We start from the raw sequence: 16,159 nt of genomic DNA, 5'->3' as shown, positions 1-16,159 counted from the left end.
GGTAAACCTGCTTCTCCTTCTCCCTCTCCCTCTGCACCCCCCTCCTGTTGTTATGCTTGTGTGCGCTCTCTCGCTCACTCTCCCCCAAATAAATAAACAAAATACTTTTTTAAAAAAGTTACACAGAGAGAAGACCAAAATCGACAGTCTGGGATTGAAAATAACCATCCCTACTCTCCTCCCCTAGGTAGTGAAGAAGAAACACGAGCCATGGACAACCTCACCTCTGTGGCTGCAAATGGCAGTTTATGCGCCAGAGATTACAAGATCACACAGGTCCTCTTTCCGCTCCTTTACACTGTCCTGTTTTTTGTTGGACTCATCACAAACAGTCTGGCTATGAGGATTTTCTTTCAAATCCGCAATAAATCTAACTTTATCATTTTTCTTAAGAACACAGTCATTTCTGATCTTCTCATGATTCTGACTTTTCCATTCAAAATTCTCAGTGATGCCAAACTGGGAACAGGACCACTGAGAACCTTTGTGTGCCAAGTGACTTCTGTCATATTTTATTTCACAATGTACATCAGTATTTCATTCCTTGGACTGATAACTATTGATCGCTACCAGAAAACCACCAGGCCATTTAAGATGTCCAACCCCAGCAATCTCTTGGGGGCTAAAATTCTCTCTGTCATAATTTGGGCATTCATGTTCTTACTCTCTTTGCCCAACATGATTCTGACCAACAGGAGGCCGAAAGACAAAAATGTGAAGAAATGCTCTTTCCTCAAATCAGAGTTTGGTCTGGTCTGGCATGAAATAGTCAATTACATCTGTCAAGTCATTTTCTGGATTAATTTTTTAATTGTCATTGTATGTTATACACTCATTACAAAAGAACTATACAGGTCATATGTGAGAACAAGGGGCGTAGGCAAAGTCCCCAAGAAAAAGGTAAACATCAAAGTTTTCATTATCATTGCTGTATTTTTTATTTGTTTTGTTCCTTTCCATTTTGCTCGCATTCCTTACACCCTGAGCCAAACCCGGGATGTCTTTGACTGCTCCGCTGAGAATACTCTGTTTTATGTTAAAGAAAGCACACTTTGGTTGACTTCCTTAAATGCATGCCTGGATCCATTCATCTACTTTTTCCTCTGCAAGTCCTTCAAAAATTCCTTAATGAGCATGCTGAAGTGCCGCAATTCTGCAACGTCCCCATCCCAACAAAATAGGAAAAAAGAACAGGACGGTGGTGACCCAAGTGAAGAGACTCCAATGTAAAACACCTGAGGTAATATTCCAACCTATTAGCGTTTGGAACATCCAAAAGGAAAGCACTGTGTAAAAATACCGACTAATAGTAAGCTGAGTTAGTAACAATGACTCTCTAAACAAGTAGTAGAAAACAACGGAAGTCATTTTCATTTACTTATCCAGTAGTAAAAGCTGTCTTAAAATGTAGAAAAAGAAACCTAACATGTAGATGTTTAGCAAAATGAACTGTATCTAATCATCGTGGTTAAAAGCCAAACTACATGGAAGTCATGATTTGTAAAGTGTTAGCAATGTGGGTGACCATAGGATATCTGTTGTAATTTTTTTAATACATTATTGAACACAGTGTAATTATCAAGTTATAATCAACTAAGGAAAAATGATAAAGCTGATTTAAAAACTTCCGACTGAAAATTATACTGAGATGTGCATACACTCTACTCCCTGACCAAATGCTGATCTATTGTGATACTCATTATAATATTTTAAGTGGGACACTTAACAAAGACTATAAAAACTACTAACTTCTAACTATTAGCAAAAGCCTAAGAAATTTAAACTAATTGAAATGGTAACTGGACTGAACTTTTTAAATTTTCATTAAAAAGATAGGTTTTAAAATACTTGTCCAATAAAAAGAGCAGAAATAGCAAAATTTATTTTGCTATTTATTTAAAAGTTATATCTATGACCTTGTAATACCGAAAAACTCTTTGAGTATTTCCTTAATCCTAGAGAAACCAATTTTATTAATGGTAAAATACCATCATTGCCACTTACCTTTATTAACTAGATTTCAGAAACTACCTGCTATTTGGGTTAGTGAATATTGCTTCAGTGAGAAAAACAAATGTGAATATGCGGTTGCAAAGCATAACTATTAGCGGAAAAGTGGATAAAATGTTTCTAATTACTGGTTTGTCACTCGTGTGAAATATCAAAAAAAAAAAGTATATTAAACTCTAAATCACAATTTGTTGGAATTTCTTTGCTCAAAAACATTAGATAACACAGCTCACCTCTTATACACTCCTGTATCAAATATCAAACCCTTGTAATAAAGGATAACTGCAGAAACTTTTATGACACATCACTGTTCAAAGTCTCTAGTGAAAGTACCATAACACACCAATTAGTTCATAAGTTAATGATAATGAAATATGATTCTACACAAGCCGTAGTCACTATTTTTAGTACAAACAAAATATATAACAGACTTGGAAGCTGGTATTATTTATTTCAATTATTTATGATCCCCAGAGGTGATTCTCAAATATAAGGCATGGATACCAGTATCAAAATATGATGAGAGGGGGGAAAAACAGAGGGTGAGTTGCAGTATATGGAAGTCCACTGAACTTAAGTATTTATCAATTTTTATCTAAATCCTCCACAAATTCTGCTGAGCTAAATATCAGTGCAAAGTTGAACTCGCTCAACTTTCTAAATGAGATCTATTCTCAAGTGGTTCCATTTACTTCCCCGGCACTTCTACAGGCAAGCACTGCGTGTTAGAGGTGAAGCACAAAAAGAAATGCGTCAAAAATGAGGCATGTTCTACATAGTGCTAGTCTACATTCTAGCCACGGAGACTAACACAATTCACTTTAACATCACATGTTAAGTGTGCAGATTCTGTAAGAACAGCAGAATAGTTAAAATAGAAGAAAACCAGAGGCCAACTCATCTATCTTCTTACTTTGCATACAAGAAAAATGAAGGGCAAATCCACCCCTCAACTCATCTGAGTCGGGGGTTCAGAGTGGGTTAAAACTGACACCACGGTGCCATGACCACATGAACTGCTGAGAGACTGCAGAGTGGGCAAAGACTTTCCCAAATAATCTTTCCCTTTGTATGAAATTAACTCACTGAGAGGACAATTTCCCTAACAGAAAGAAAAAAACAGAAAAACAGAAATGCCAATGGTATTACAGTATTAAAAAAGAACTATAAAGTGTTCAGAATTACCTAAGTTTTTATACATAAAATGAAAAAATTTACATTAAACTCTAAATCACACTCTTTTGGGAATTCCTTATTCAATGACATGACACAGCATACACTCCTATATCAAAAATCAAACTGAATCTACTCAAGATGGACCGAGGGATCAGTATTTACAGAGTACGCAGGACACACAGAATAGGTCAGTCACTATTTCCAGGTTTAAGAATTTTAATATACATAACAAATCCCAGATTTCATAATAACTTTAAAAAAAAAAAAAAGAAGCCAAATTTTGTAGACTCAGATCCAGAAGTTGAAAAATTCAGATGAGACAAACAAAATGTAGCCTTGTTAATAGCCTTGGAAGCTAACAAGTCCGAAGGATGCTGGTTAGGGGCAGTTTGATATCACAGTGGTTTTTACAGAAACAGTCTAAACCAGGTGTGGCAAAGTATAGCCTGCAAGCCAAACCCAGTCCACTCTCCCTTTTTGGATCACCGACCTAAGAATGGTTTTTACATTTTCAAATATCAACAGAGAAAATACTACAATTAAAATTTCATGCTGTATTAAAGTTATATGAAATTCCAGTGTCAGGGGCCACAGTAAGGTGTATTAGAAACAGCCACCGCACTCAGGTTTTATCCGTGGTTGGTTACCAGCTCCAACAACAGGATTGAGAAGCTGGGTTGTGGTGAAGACTGCATGGCCATAAAATCAAAATATTTACTCGGTGTTTCTTTAGAAAAGACGATTGACAAACCCTGGACACCAGAACTCTAAAAACAGGGAGAGAACAATCACAAGAAGAAGCCACTATTCAGGCATCTAAGTGTTTCAGCAGCTTTACATTAAAAACAAACTAAGAACCGGGGGGTGGGAGATTGGGGAACCAGGCGGTGGGTATTAGAAAGGGCATGGATTGCATGGAGCACTGGGTGTGGTGCAAAAAGAATAAATACTGTTACGCTGAAAAGAACTAAAATAAAAAATAAAAATTAAAAAAAAAAAAAAAAAACCTAAAAACTATAGATTCTGGTGCCGGATCTGGGTGATCACTGTTGACTGGAAATGCCCAAAGTGAGATTACAGTGATGCCAGTTGGAACTAAATATGTAGAAATGCACATAGAAGTCAGTAAATAAAGAGAAACAGCCTGATTTTTTTAAATGGGAAAAGGACATAAAAAATCAAATTCCAAGAGAAATACAAATGGACATTAAAAATACAAAAAAATATATACTCTCACTAATAACCAAGTATATTTACATTTAAATTGCATGGTTTTTTCTTTCCACCTATAAGTTTAGAATTGTTTTAAGAGATTTTTACAACAGTGTTGAAAGGAAAAATCCCACTCAGTGAGACTGTAAATTGGTACAATCTTTCTGGAAATCTATCCGAAAGTACCATTCAACATTTTGCTGCACAGCTTTTGTCCAGCAATCTCACTTCCAGGAAATTTTCTACAAATACGTTGAAACAACTACACAAAAATATATGGACATACATGTGATCTACAGTATTGTTTTTAAGAGAGAAAAATTTGGAAAAAAGAAAAAACATGAAATGTCAATCGGTAATGGCTTAACCAAACTATGGTAACTTTCTATAGTATAATTTAAAAAAAAAAAAAAAAAACAGGTAAATCTTCACGGACTAACATGAAAAGAAAATAAAGATCTGGTATGTCAATAAAGGTAAATATATATATTTGCACACACAGGTATACATATGCAAGGGGAGATTAACTGTCAGTTTCTACTATACATATGCTTATATTTGAATTCCTCAAACTTGCTTATCTTTTTTAATAAAAGAAAACAGGTATTAATATGTTTAAGGTAATACTATGACTTCATTGTTTCTACTTATCTGTAGAGATTTTCTAATACTGATTTTACTTATAGACACTTCTACAGTTAATGTTAAACTACATAACTTGTTTTAGCTTATTATTATTTCCACTTTCAGTTAATCCCGTGTGGAATTTCTTAAACAATTTTATGTCATCTGAGAAAGTACCATGCTATGATCTGATGGGAAGTAAAAGGCTCTTTTTGTAAAAGTTCCCACTATGACTTTCATTCCAAATCAAAACAAATACTGCCTCATCTTTTCAGATATTATTTAGATGGTACGAGTTAACCACATCAACAGGAATCTTTAGACTATTAACTCTGATCCAAAGGAAAATCCCAAAAGAGACTACAAATGACAAAAATAATTTATTGCCATTTGGCAGGCTTCTAATTTCTATGAGCTCTCAATGTATCTTCTTTAATTCTATCCAGATCACACCACTTGGAACCATTTTATATTTTCAACCATGTAATTCACCATAAGGGAAAAAGTTTCACAAATTCATTAAACTTTAAATTGAATGTTACTCTTCACTCATCAATAAGTAATACAAAGCCCAGAAAGTCTAGAATCTAGTAAACAATTCCAGTTCACACGGTGGTTTCTGACAGTTGGGAGTGTGAGGCGGCCTCTGAGCATGACCTCTGAATCAGACTGCGTGGGTCCGAAGTTGGCTTGAATGCATCGTATGTTCAAACTGCTTAACTGTTTGCCTCAAAATGGGACCAATACCTGAGGATTTTTGTTGAAAAGTAAATAAGAACATATTATCATTTAGAGCAGTATAACTACTAGCTATACAAATTTTATTGGTTTTGACTACATATAGGACTTAAAATTTGGTTTCTTCCCATTTGGCAAATTTCTAATTTTGGGGACCTTTCATTTCATCTTTGATTTTTCCCCACCCGTCATTTGTGATCTTTCCCCAAACGTATACATGGTATCCCACTTTTAACTTTATTCAACAAGATACATACTAACATCTTCTACATGACATACATTAGTCTGTGCACTTGGTGAATTTTCACTCATTTCATTTCCTGAACAACCCAACAAAGTAAATACTATTATTTATTTTCATTATAAGGAGAAGGCAACTATTTCACAGAAAACATAAATAATTTGCCCAAGGTCACAAGAAAATAAGAGCTGCAATAAGAAATTGAACCCAGGCATTCCAACTCCTGAGACAGTGCTCCTAACTTCTCTGCTGGGCATGTTAAGCACATGGACATATAGCAATGTGTGGTCTATTGGATATTTAGTATGGTCAAACATTTTGAAACTTGCCCCATTTGAAAGAACATATTCCTTAACTTCAGAAATGGGCACCGTTAAGTCCGTTCCTCTTTTGAAAGTTTCCCACACTTGGACATTTTGAAAGTTGACCAAAATGTGATTTCCAGTTTTCATATTATGAAATTTTCTTGTACAGCATTTCCTTATTTAAACTGAAACTATTCCAAACCTCCATCTAGATAATGGTTTTGGAGATTTAGGGAAATTTTTACTTAATTATGTAGATCAAATACTTCTACTTAGAAAGTAAAAATTTCTCCTCCACTGAAGCAAGCAAGAAGATGCATGTTTAAATTATGTCCCATCACAATAATGAAATCCAGAATCTGTATTTCCAAGAAACAATTTATTTGAGTCAAACATACATTTTTTAAACTGTGCCACATTTGGTAGTTCCCACAAAATTATCAGGCATCCTATTGCCTCATGTTTTAAACATCCAGTGGAACATGAAATTTTTCTTCTCAGAATCCCGAACCAGGCGATCCCAAAATTCTCCACCAACACAACCCCAGTCTGGTCCAACCCTGTCATGAAACGTGCAGTAAAAACTATGATGTGAAACTCCATGGAGAATTCCACATTCCCCTCATAAGGTCCCTTAATTTTCCCCTTCCCTTTATCTACCTGGCAGGGAAACATTTCGATTCATGGACAACAAGTGTCTCTACATAAAGCAGCAATTACACCCTTTCAAACTTGGAAGAGATTTAAACGATACATTTTATAGACTTTGGCCCAAGGCTGACTGATGAAATTCCTGAGTCTTTAGCAGTTCACATACAGCATTAGATATAGAGGAATTTCCAAAAATGGTTTCTAATGAGTGAAATTATCTCTACTGAAATGTGCAGTTCACTCACCACTGCAGGAAGGGGTGAATGTTTCTTAGTGTTTCCTACATACCTGCCACAATTCTAGACAACTGACACTCACTTTGTCTTCTCATTAACACCATGAGGTATATACTCTCATTACATCCAGTATATAGATGAGGAAACTGAGGCAGAAAGCTCTTAAATCATTTGTCTATAATCTAGCACCCAAAAATTGCTGGATCTTGGATTCTAACCCCCCAAATCTGTGTCTAACAGCCCTTAACTTTTGGAAAATATGTCTATCTCTCTGAGATAAAAGACCAAAAGACTGAGATAAATGTAAAAATAAGAGGTTATCCTACTGAACACAGATTCCTGGACAAAGCAGTCTACAAGAGTGCAGATGATGATTCTGATTTTAGAATCAGCACTTGCTCTCTCCTCCATGGCTGTAGTTTGGGACAAACTTATTTTTCTCCCACCTATTATTAAATACAAGAGGCACTCAAAAATTCCACTGACTGTGTAGATAGAAAAGATAAATTGCCAAAAGGTACTAGATAAGAAAATATAAAGTTATTCAATTCACAGTAGATTAACAGCACCTAAGTTTCATATAAAAGAGGCTTATTAGAAAATCTGCAAAGCTTTGAATATGAAGACATTCTAATTGATCACATTACACACGTGAAAATGAGGAAGGAAACCCGGTATAAGAAAGCAGAACAACACTTGCCTCACATGCTCTCCATGGGCCAAACCAAACACTGCCTCAATCAGAAGAAACAGCTCAGGATTCTCCCAAACAAGGTAAATTTCAACTTTTATTTTGAGTGGGCTTGCTTATAAGAGAAAGAAAATGTTCGGGGCGGGGAGGGAACGCTTTAAGGTAGACATTCAAGAAACTATAGATTATATAGAAATATATAATATGCAGCTATCTGACATGAATTATGCCTTCTTAAATGGGTTTTGTTTTACTGCATGTTAAAAGGAGCACTTACAAAGGAGGTAGAACCTGTTATTTGGATTTCATAAGGATGTAAAAGTAATGGTACTATTGCAGGTCCCAAAAATGTAGTACGTGTTTAAAAAACCCTAGCTAGAAACAATATGTGCCTTTTCAACTCCTCTACTGAATGCGATGAGTAAATGTAAGGTGTTAATATGCTACACACCTATGTTTAAAAGACTGCTTTTAAACACAGCACTCCGAAAATTATGAAATGCTTGTTTCCCTTTGTGTGTGTGGTTATCTGTGATAGCGGACACTGGCAACCATGAACACCACAGCGATCAAGAGCTTCAATGGGTCTGAGCCGTGCCCCAGAGACACACGGGTAGCGCAGTTGGTGTTCCCAGCCATCTACACGGTCGTGTTCGTCCTCGGCATCCTGCTGAACACTCTGGCCCTGTGGGTGTTCCTTCACATCCCCAGCTCCTCCACCTTCGTTGTCTACCTCAAAAATACTCTGGTGGCCGACTTGATAATGACGCTCACGCTTCCATTCAAAATCCTCTCCGACTCACACCTCGGACCCTGGCAACTCCGGGCCTTTGTGTGTCGTTTCTCTGCTGTCATCTTTTATGAGACCATGTATGTGGGGATCATACTGCTAGGCTTTATAGCCTTTGACAGATTTCTCAAGATCATCAGGCCTTTTGGAAAATTCTTCGTCCAAAAACCTGATTTTGCAAAACTGGTCTCGATCCTCATTTGGCTCCTTTTGTTCCTCATCTCTCTGCCAAATATAATCTTGAGCAATAAGGAAGCAACACCGTCATCCGTGAAAAAGTGTGCCTCCTTGAAGGGCCCGCTGGGGCTGAAATGGCATCAAGGGGTGAACAACGTATGCCAGTTCATTTTCTGGACTGTTTTTGTCCTAATGCTTCTGTTTTATGTGGTGATTGCAAAGAAAGTATACAACTCTTATCGAAAGTCCGGAAGTAAGGACCGCAAACACAACACAAAGCTGGAAGGTAAAGTATTTGTTGTCGTGGCTGTATTCTTTGTGTGTTTTGCTCCATTTCATTTTGCCCGAGTTCCATACACTCACAGTCAAACCAACAGCAAGACTGACTGCAGGTTGCAAAATCAATTGTTTATAGCTAAAGAAACAACTCTCTTTTTGGCAGCAACTAACATTTGTATGGATCCCTTAATATACATATTCCTGTGTAAAAAATTCACAGAACGCCTACCGTGTATGAGAGGGAAAAAGACCACAGGATCAACTCAAGAAAATGAAACCACTCAGACAGATAATATAACTCTAAACTGATAACTTTATCATGACTACTTTCTATTTACTTCAAAAGATAATTGATTTGGGAATCAAATTTAAGCAGTGAAAGAAAAACAGATGGGATAAATGCTTTCTTACATGTTATTACCCTGGTTTACAGAAAGGATTATACAAATTTTAATTCCACATAGACCGATTGATGAGCAGAATGAAGTATCATTCAGAGAAAACAACTGAAAGCAAAGTGGCCGCTAGAGGTCATCTTTTTGAAAGCATTCACTTGCATTTTAGAAAACATTATGGGTAAATGTAAATTACTAAGAAAGACCCTTCCAAAACACTTTCCCACATTCTCTGACATACATAAGTCAAACAACACTACTGCTTTTGTGCCCTACAGCTGCTGATACTTGCTGATTTAAAAACAAACAAACAAACTTGAAAATCCTTGGATGAAAGCTGAAGCTAGTAGTTGAAAGGGATGCTGGATATGGAGCATCTGGGGAGCTGAAACAGGGTCAGAACACCCTGAGAAAGCCTGGATGAAGGAATTTCCCCTTATAAAGAGCCTCTTCCAGTATCAAGAGTACTGACATTTCAGTACTCCATAGGAGGCACAGATGATTATTAAGCCACATAAAACATCATATTGTAGTGCTTTGCATATGTCTTCAGTGTATAGAATTTAAGGGCAAGAACACAGGACTGATACTCTCTGGAATTCTCCCTCTGCCTGCAAATACTCTAATGGCAGTTGAATATACCAGCTACTGAACAAACCCTGCCTAGGTCACAACCTCTACCCAGATGCTCACGCCTCTGGCGGAAACTACTCCTCCTCCCACTGTTTGGGCCCCCGGGGCAGATTTCCCTTCACTAGTTAGCGATATCCCTAACTGCATCCCTGAAAGATGACTAGGATTCTTTAAGAAAGACAATGTATTTTAAAGACTGAAACCATGTCATGCTTTCTAGGTACCTCCCACAATATTCCCCACAGACCATGAATTACAACTGTTTGAAATACAGTATGTCATTTTTGTGCCATTCTGGGCACATTTATGGAGGGAATGCTGACCCACAATCATTAGCATCCATACTGGGGAAATTTAGCAAAAGATGGCCACCTGTTGGTACTTATTTACCTCTACATTTCTTCTTGAATTCCTGTGTGCTTCAAAAAAGCTAAAATGTGTTTATCTAGAATTGTAGACACGGATTTATATCTCTAGAGAAAATGCACAGAGGAATAGTCATGCTCTGTAAATGTGCCTCTGGCTCCAACACGATCACCATAGCTGAAACCCAGTCCTCTTCCCACGTCCTCCAAGGCCCTGAAGGCCCTGGAACTTCCTGACCTTTCTGGCCTTATCTCCTAACTGCTCTTCCATCCCTGGAACATTACACTCTTATGGATGTTTGTAACTGTCAAAACATGCCTTGCTCCTTTTCGTCCCTGGGCCACTCACTGCACAGGTAAATCTCCCTTTAACCCAATCATGAAACCCTAAGATGCCATCACTTGGCCCATGAAATCTCATCTGGTCAATCTCCCACTACCATCTCAAACCCAATCATCCCCTCATCGGACTGTTGTCACACCTCAATTATTGTACTTATCACGCTGCTTTGTAATTACTTGCCCACACACATACCTACTCTTTTAATAATCTATGTATATTTTTGAGAGCAGAGATTGTGTCTCATTGTGAAATCAATAAATATTTGATAAAATAATCCAAGGTGGTTTTATTTTCACATTCTAGAAAAGCAAAGAGGAAGCCAATTCTCAGTGATGCTGTTATTTTCAAAAAGGTGATATAAATTCATTGAAAACGCAAGCTCTTTATAGTTGCCTTCCTATAGCATGTACCTAGGGCCCTGGGAATTGGGAGTGTTCCTGGGTTTGCTAGTAAATGAACATGAAGAAAGCAGGATTACTAAACAGGAAATGTATAGCTTTGGGGCTAATGTCTGTCAACACTTCAGTTTTAAAACTACAGACTAAAATGCTTTAGTGACGTGCTGTTGGTTTTTGTTAAGTAAAATCTGTAACTGTAGCATATTACAATCTCCAAAACTCTTCTAGAAAATACTCTTAATGTCTTATCTTCATTCTCCGAAATAAAAGAATCGTGGTAACTGCTACAGATGCCACTAAATCCACACTGCCTTTAAGTACATTAAAGTTACATTAAACAATCACATGTAGACTCTAATAGTGTATTATAAATAACTGCATCTTGATAATATACAGAATTTTTTTTATAAAGATCTTTCAAGGGGCACCTCGGTAGCTCAGTCATTAAGCGTCCACCTTTGGCTCAGGTCATGATCTCAGTCCTGGGATCAAGCCTACCATCAGCCTCCCTGCTCAGTAGGAAGTCCACTTCTCCCTCTCCTTCTGCCCCTCCCCCTGCTCATGCTTGCTCTCTCTCTCTCCCTTTCTCCAACAAATAAAATTTTTAAAAAGATATTGAAAGATAGAGTTCTAAAATTATGCCCACCCTAAATACAAATATTTAATTCTATTATAGTAACATGATAGTGAAAAGCTGAGTACCTGATTTGCAGAGTGAAAAAAATCTATGAAGAACTTAGGGGATGGGTATATTAGAGCCACCTTAAAAATCATGCTCACAGAATGCAAAGCAACCATTTGAAGAGAACTTTCCAAACTAGCGATCACAAATACTAAATTCTACAATGCTTATAGAATGAGATGCTATACCATAGCCGTTAATGACTGAAACAAGAAAACAAAAGGGGGGGGAGACAATAGTTAGCTTTAATATAATCTGTGAGCTCCAAACACAAATAAGAGCTTTCGTAAAATGTTAAATATAATTGTTTTTACTGGATGTAAGCAATATGAATATAGAACACGCGTTAAATTGGTAGTTCGCAATGTGCCACGGGGAGCAGAACACAGACTGCTAAGCCCACCCCCAGAGTTTCTGATTCAGGAGGTCTGGGGTGAGGCCTGAGCTTGCACTAAATTTGCAGAGGTGACTGATGCTACTGTTCTGGGCCACACGTTAAGAACTACTGTGCTAACTGCTCCTTGAGGTTCATTCTGAGAACTGTGCATACTGTTCCTTGAGATTTAGAGCTCAGCAGTCTTCTTGGACATGAGTGCACAAGAGTGGAATCTGTTGGCAGGAGACAGACAAAACTGTTATTAAGAGAACATGGCAGATTTAAGGTGACAGGCAGCGGCGAGGACTTGGCTACCTGAAAAGTTCATGCCCAACCTACAGGGGTTTCTACTACTCCGGGCCAACAGTTGACACCGGAGGGATTTGGGGGCCCAGGATTGCTGGCTATCAGCAAGAGGAGAAGAACTGACTGGGTGACAACAAACGCAGCACACACCACTTACTCTTCACTATGTATGAGGCAAGTCTACCAAGAGCTTTCAACAGACTGTCCCAGTGAATAATCCCAGGAAGTGCTCAGAGACAAAGAAGCTGAGAAACAGAGAAGCTAAGCAACTTGCATGGGGACCTCACAGCATAGACAAAGCAGAACTAGGACTGTAATTCAGACTCTGGCTTCAGAGCCCATCCTCATTACCACTATATTTACGACCTCAGATATTCTAATGTTCTCAAGAGAAATCATAAATCCTGTCTCCCATATTTCCGGCTCCTTTCAAAACTTCCGTAGCCACCTCCACACTCCTTGACACCACAGAAACAATATGTTCATGTGTGGGCTCTGACTAGCCCAGGTGCTGCCAGGTAGTTGGCTCTGACCTAGAAGTGAGCAAGAGCTTCCCTGGGCCTTAATGCATGCAACCTGCAGTCCTTCTGAGGGCTTGTTATATGCCAGGCACCATGCTGTGTGCTCTACAAGGACAATCACCCTCTCTGTTTCTCACTTCAACACTATGAGAGAGATACCACAGGGCTTCCTGTTGGAGGGCAACATAAAAAGAAAACTGAGACACAAAGCAAAAAGATACATGGCCCACGGTCAGGCCTGACAGCAAGCAGAGGCAGAGCTGGGGCTAAAATCCAGGCAGGTGGCCTGGGACCCAATACCTCAATGGCTCTGCTACACCATTGGGACAAGTTCCTCAAGGCCTGACATTACACCCCAGGTGTGAGGATGATAAGGAGGTGGCTCCTGAAGAGGAAGGGGGAGGTCTCAGTACAAACGAGATCCAAAACCTCAGGGGCTTGAGCAGTTCAGCCCTACGAGTACTCTAGCACTCGAGAGGTCTTGAGAGACATAAAATTCCTAAGAGCAGGTTCACGGATTCACTGAGTCAGTCATGCCTTCAGTGCAGGGCCCTTTGCCTCCCTGGAAGCACACAGTGGTCAGGCACACATCCCACAACAGATCCAATTGTGGAAGCAGTATGAGAGACATAATTCACTCACCATTAACAACTAAATAAGGAAAAGGTAGCTCACTCCAAATGGAGACAATGAGGAAGGGCTTGCAGGAGATGACAACAAGAGCTGGACCTTGAGGAAGGAGACAGAGCATGCGAAAGGGAATGCTGCCAGGCCATAAGCAGTGCAGAGGAAGGCTCAGCTAGGGGTGGGGAAAGTGCTATGGCCAGAGCACAAAGGGCTATGGGGGCCGGGGGCTACAGCAGTGGACGTAGAAGATGAGCCTGGGAATGCAGCATGGGAGCCTGCAGCAGTACGCTAGAGGTCTTGTGTTGGACTGTATAGACTTCTCGATGAACCATGGAAAGTTTCTGAAGAACTACATGCTCTTTGCTTGTGCTTTAGGAAAATCAATTTGTCACCAATAGGGCAAGTAAGGAAGAGCCACTGAGGACTGGAGATCAATTAAAGAAGTCTTCCACAGATGCAGGCAAGAGCCAAGGAGGAAAACTGAAATAGAACCTTACAGACATTTTCAGAGACAGAGGTTTTGAGTCCAAGACCACCGGAGAGTAGGAGGTTGTATGTAAAATGTATGTAATTAATGGGCAAAATGTATTTTCAATAGGGCACATAATCCCCACCCTACCCTTACAATTGAGATTCATTGCTCTGAAGACCATTAGACTGAGTGATATATTAGACCATAAAGGCAAAGAAACAGATTCTGGGTATGATTAAAGTCTCAGAAATCTGGGTCAATAAATCTAGCCAGTGGAGACAAAATATGGATCCAGGGCTCTGAAGACAGTGCTAAATCAGATAGCTAGGGGAACATTTTTTCTGAGACAGCAAGAGAAGAAATGAGCTGAGCATCCCAGAGTCCATGCCGTGCAAGTGTCCTGTACAGAACAGACAGAAGAGATGTCTAGAATGCGGAGTTTAGCGGGTGGAAGGTGGTGGCTGACTTAAAAGGAGGAGCAGGAGATCTCGTATACTGGAAACTAAGGAAGAAGTAATAGTCAACAAAATCAAACATTCTAGAAAGGTCAAATATGATGAATCTACAAATATGAGGTTAGTAGTAACACTGAGAAGGTGGGGTAGAGCCCCATATGTAAGAGGAAGTGAGAGACTATGAGTAACTCTCATCTTGCCACAAAAGACAAGTCAGTTTACAAGAGTTCCAAGGAGAAAAGAACAACTGTTGGTACATTACCTCAGCTTTTTCCAAGGGTTTCTAAGAACAGACAGAGTGGTCCCTTTCTACACCGGGCAGAGTGAAAGCGCTCCATGTGAAACAGCAAACAGAGCAGAAGTGCAAACACACAGCAGGTCTAACGCGTGACCACGAAAATCCAGCTTCAGCCAGAAAAATGGGTATGCCAACGTTTCAGGCATTAATATTACCTGGGCTTCTGATACCTAGTCCAACCAGCCCCCCCAGCATAAATTATTCGTAGGGAAAGCAGGGGCAGCACGGAGAAAGACACCAAGTGGTAGGGATGGGAGTTGAGAACATAGAAGAAAGTAACAAAAGAGAAAAAAAGAATAGAGAAGAGAAAGGAAATTGAATTTAAGACTTACAGTAGTAGGTAAACTAATTTTTTAAAAAGATTTCTTTATTTATTTTAGAGAAAGCATGTGTGTGAGCAACTTGGGGTGGGGGCACGCTCGATGCAGGGCTCATTCCCAAGACCCCAAGACCATGAGATCATAACCTGAGCTGAAACCAAGACATGGATGCTCAATCAATTGAGCAACGTTTTTAGAAAAAATTCCATATCTCACTCAGCATGTGAATTCTTGCCACTTCTATAATAAAACTCAAATTGATGAATGTAACATCTCAAGGCATGGTAATAAAAAATGTCTACCTTTATTTTAAAAAACAGCTTAAATACCAGATGCCTGTACATGACTGTATTTGATGGTGTCCATCTAGAACAATTTTACCTATCTGGTAAATAATGTCTCTCTGAATACTATAGCTTTTTAGGAACATTGGCTCTGTGCATTAAATTTTATCATATAGACATAACACTCAACACTTTTTTTTCCTTTTTACTCTATTTAACTCTGTTTAACTGAAATTTCCTACAATCAAAAATGCCTGAACTACAAGAAAATGAAGCATTAACCTGAATGCGGTGAGCCTGCCGAAACCAACTCTCTCTTCCCTCTACAGATCCTGCTCTCAAGTTTATACTTCCCCACCATGTCAGATAGACTAGAAAAAGCCATTCTAATTTCCTCCTTTTCAGAAGGGAAAGCTGTCAAGAGAGAACATAAAAAGCATTTCAAGTAATCATCAGTTCATCACTGAAGGAAAACCAAGAGATTTCTAAGGGCAACTAAAATAATATGGACTTACTCTGGCTTCGAAGTTGAGGAAAGTTTTCAATTTTTAGTG

At 38.8% G+C, this 16,159-nt stretch overlaps 3 protein-coding genes across 5 annotated transcripts in view; 2 read left to right on the top strand and 1 right to left on the bottom strand.

Annotated features, from left to right (window-relative positions):
• The window catches only part of P2RY12 (purinergic receptor P2Y12), a 42,158-nt gene extending 39,961 nt beyond the window's left edge, over positions 1-2,197 (top strand). For both annotated transcript variants that reach the window (XM_044251618.1, XM_044251619.1), the window contains exon 3: positions 188-2,197. In XM_044251618.1, coding sequence (XP_044107553.1) covers positions 211-1,230 — 1,020 coding nt within the window. In that variant the 5' untranslated portion in view covers positions 188-210 and the 3' untranslated portion in view covers positions 1,231-2,197. The remainder of the gene's footprint in view (positions 1-187) is intronic.
• The window catches only part of MED12L (mediator complex subunit 12L), a 317,830-nt gene that overhangs the window by 84,231 nt on the left and 217,440 nt on the right, over positions 1-16,159 (bottom strand). The window lies entirely within an intron of this gene.
• On the top strand, positions 7,895-11,038 carry P2RY13 (purinergic receptor P2Y13). The gene is made up of 2 exons (XM_044251607.1): positions 7,895-7,967; positions 8,423-11,038. Exons 1-2 carry the CDS (start codon positions 7,899-7,901, stop codon positions 9,437-9,439), a joined length of 1,086 nt encoding a protein of 361 aa, XP_044107542.1. The 5' UTR covers positions 7,895-7,898; the 3' UTR covers positions 9,440-11,038.

Source organism: Neovison vison, chromosome 6 (assembly GCF_020171115.1).
Source record: "Neovison vison isolate M4711 chromosome 6, ASM_NN_V1, whole genome shotgun sequence".
NCBI lineage: Eukaryota > Metazoa > Chordata > Mammalia > Carnivora > Mustelidae > Neogale > Neogale vison.
The sequence above is the reverse complement of the archived record's forward strand: the minus strand, read 5'-3'. Positions and strand labels throughout refer to the sequence as shown.

Coding starts and splice junctions, on each gene's coding strand:
- P2RY13 (XM_044251607.1), top strand. CDS start 7,899: ATGCTCTCCATGGGCCAAACCAAACACTGCCTCAATCAGAAGAAACAG. Junction 7,968..8,422: donor TCAGGATTCTCCCAAACAAG/GTAAATTTCAAC, acceptor TATCTGTGATAG/CGGACACTGGCAACCATGAA.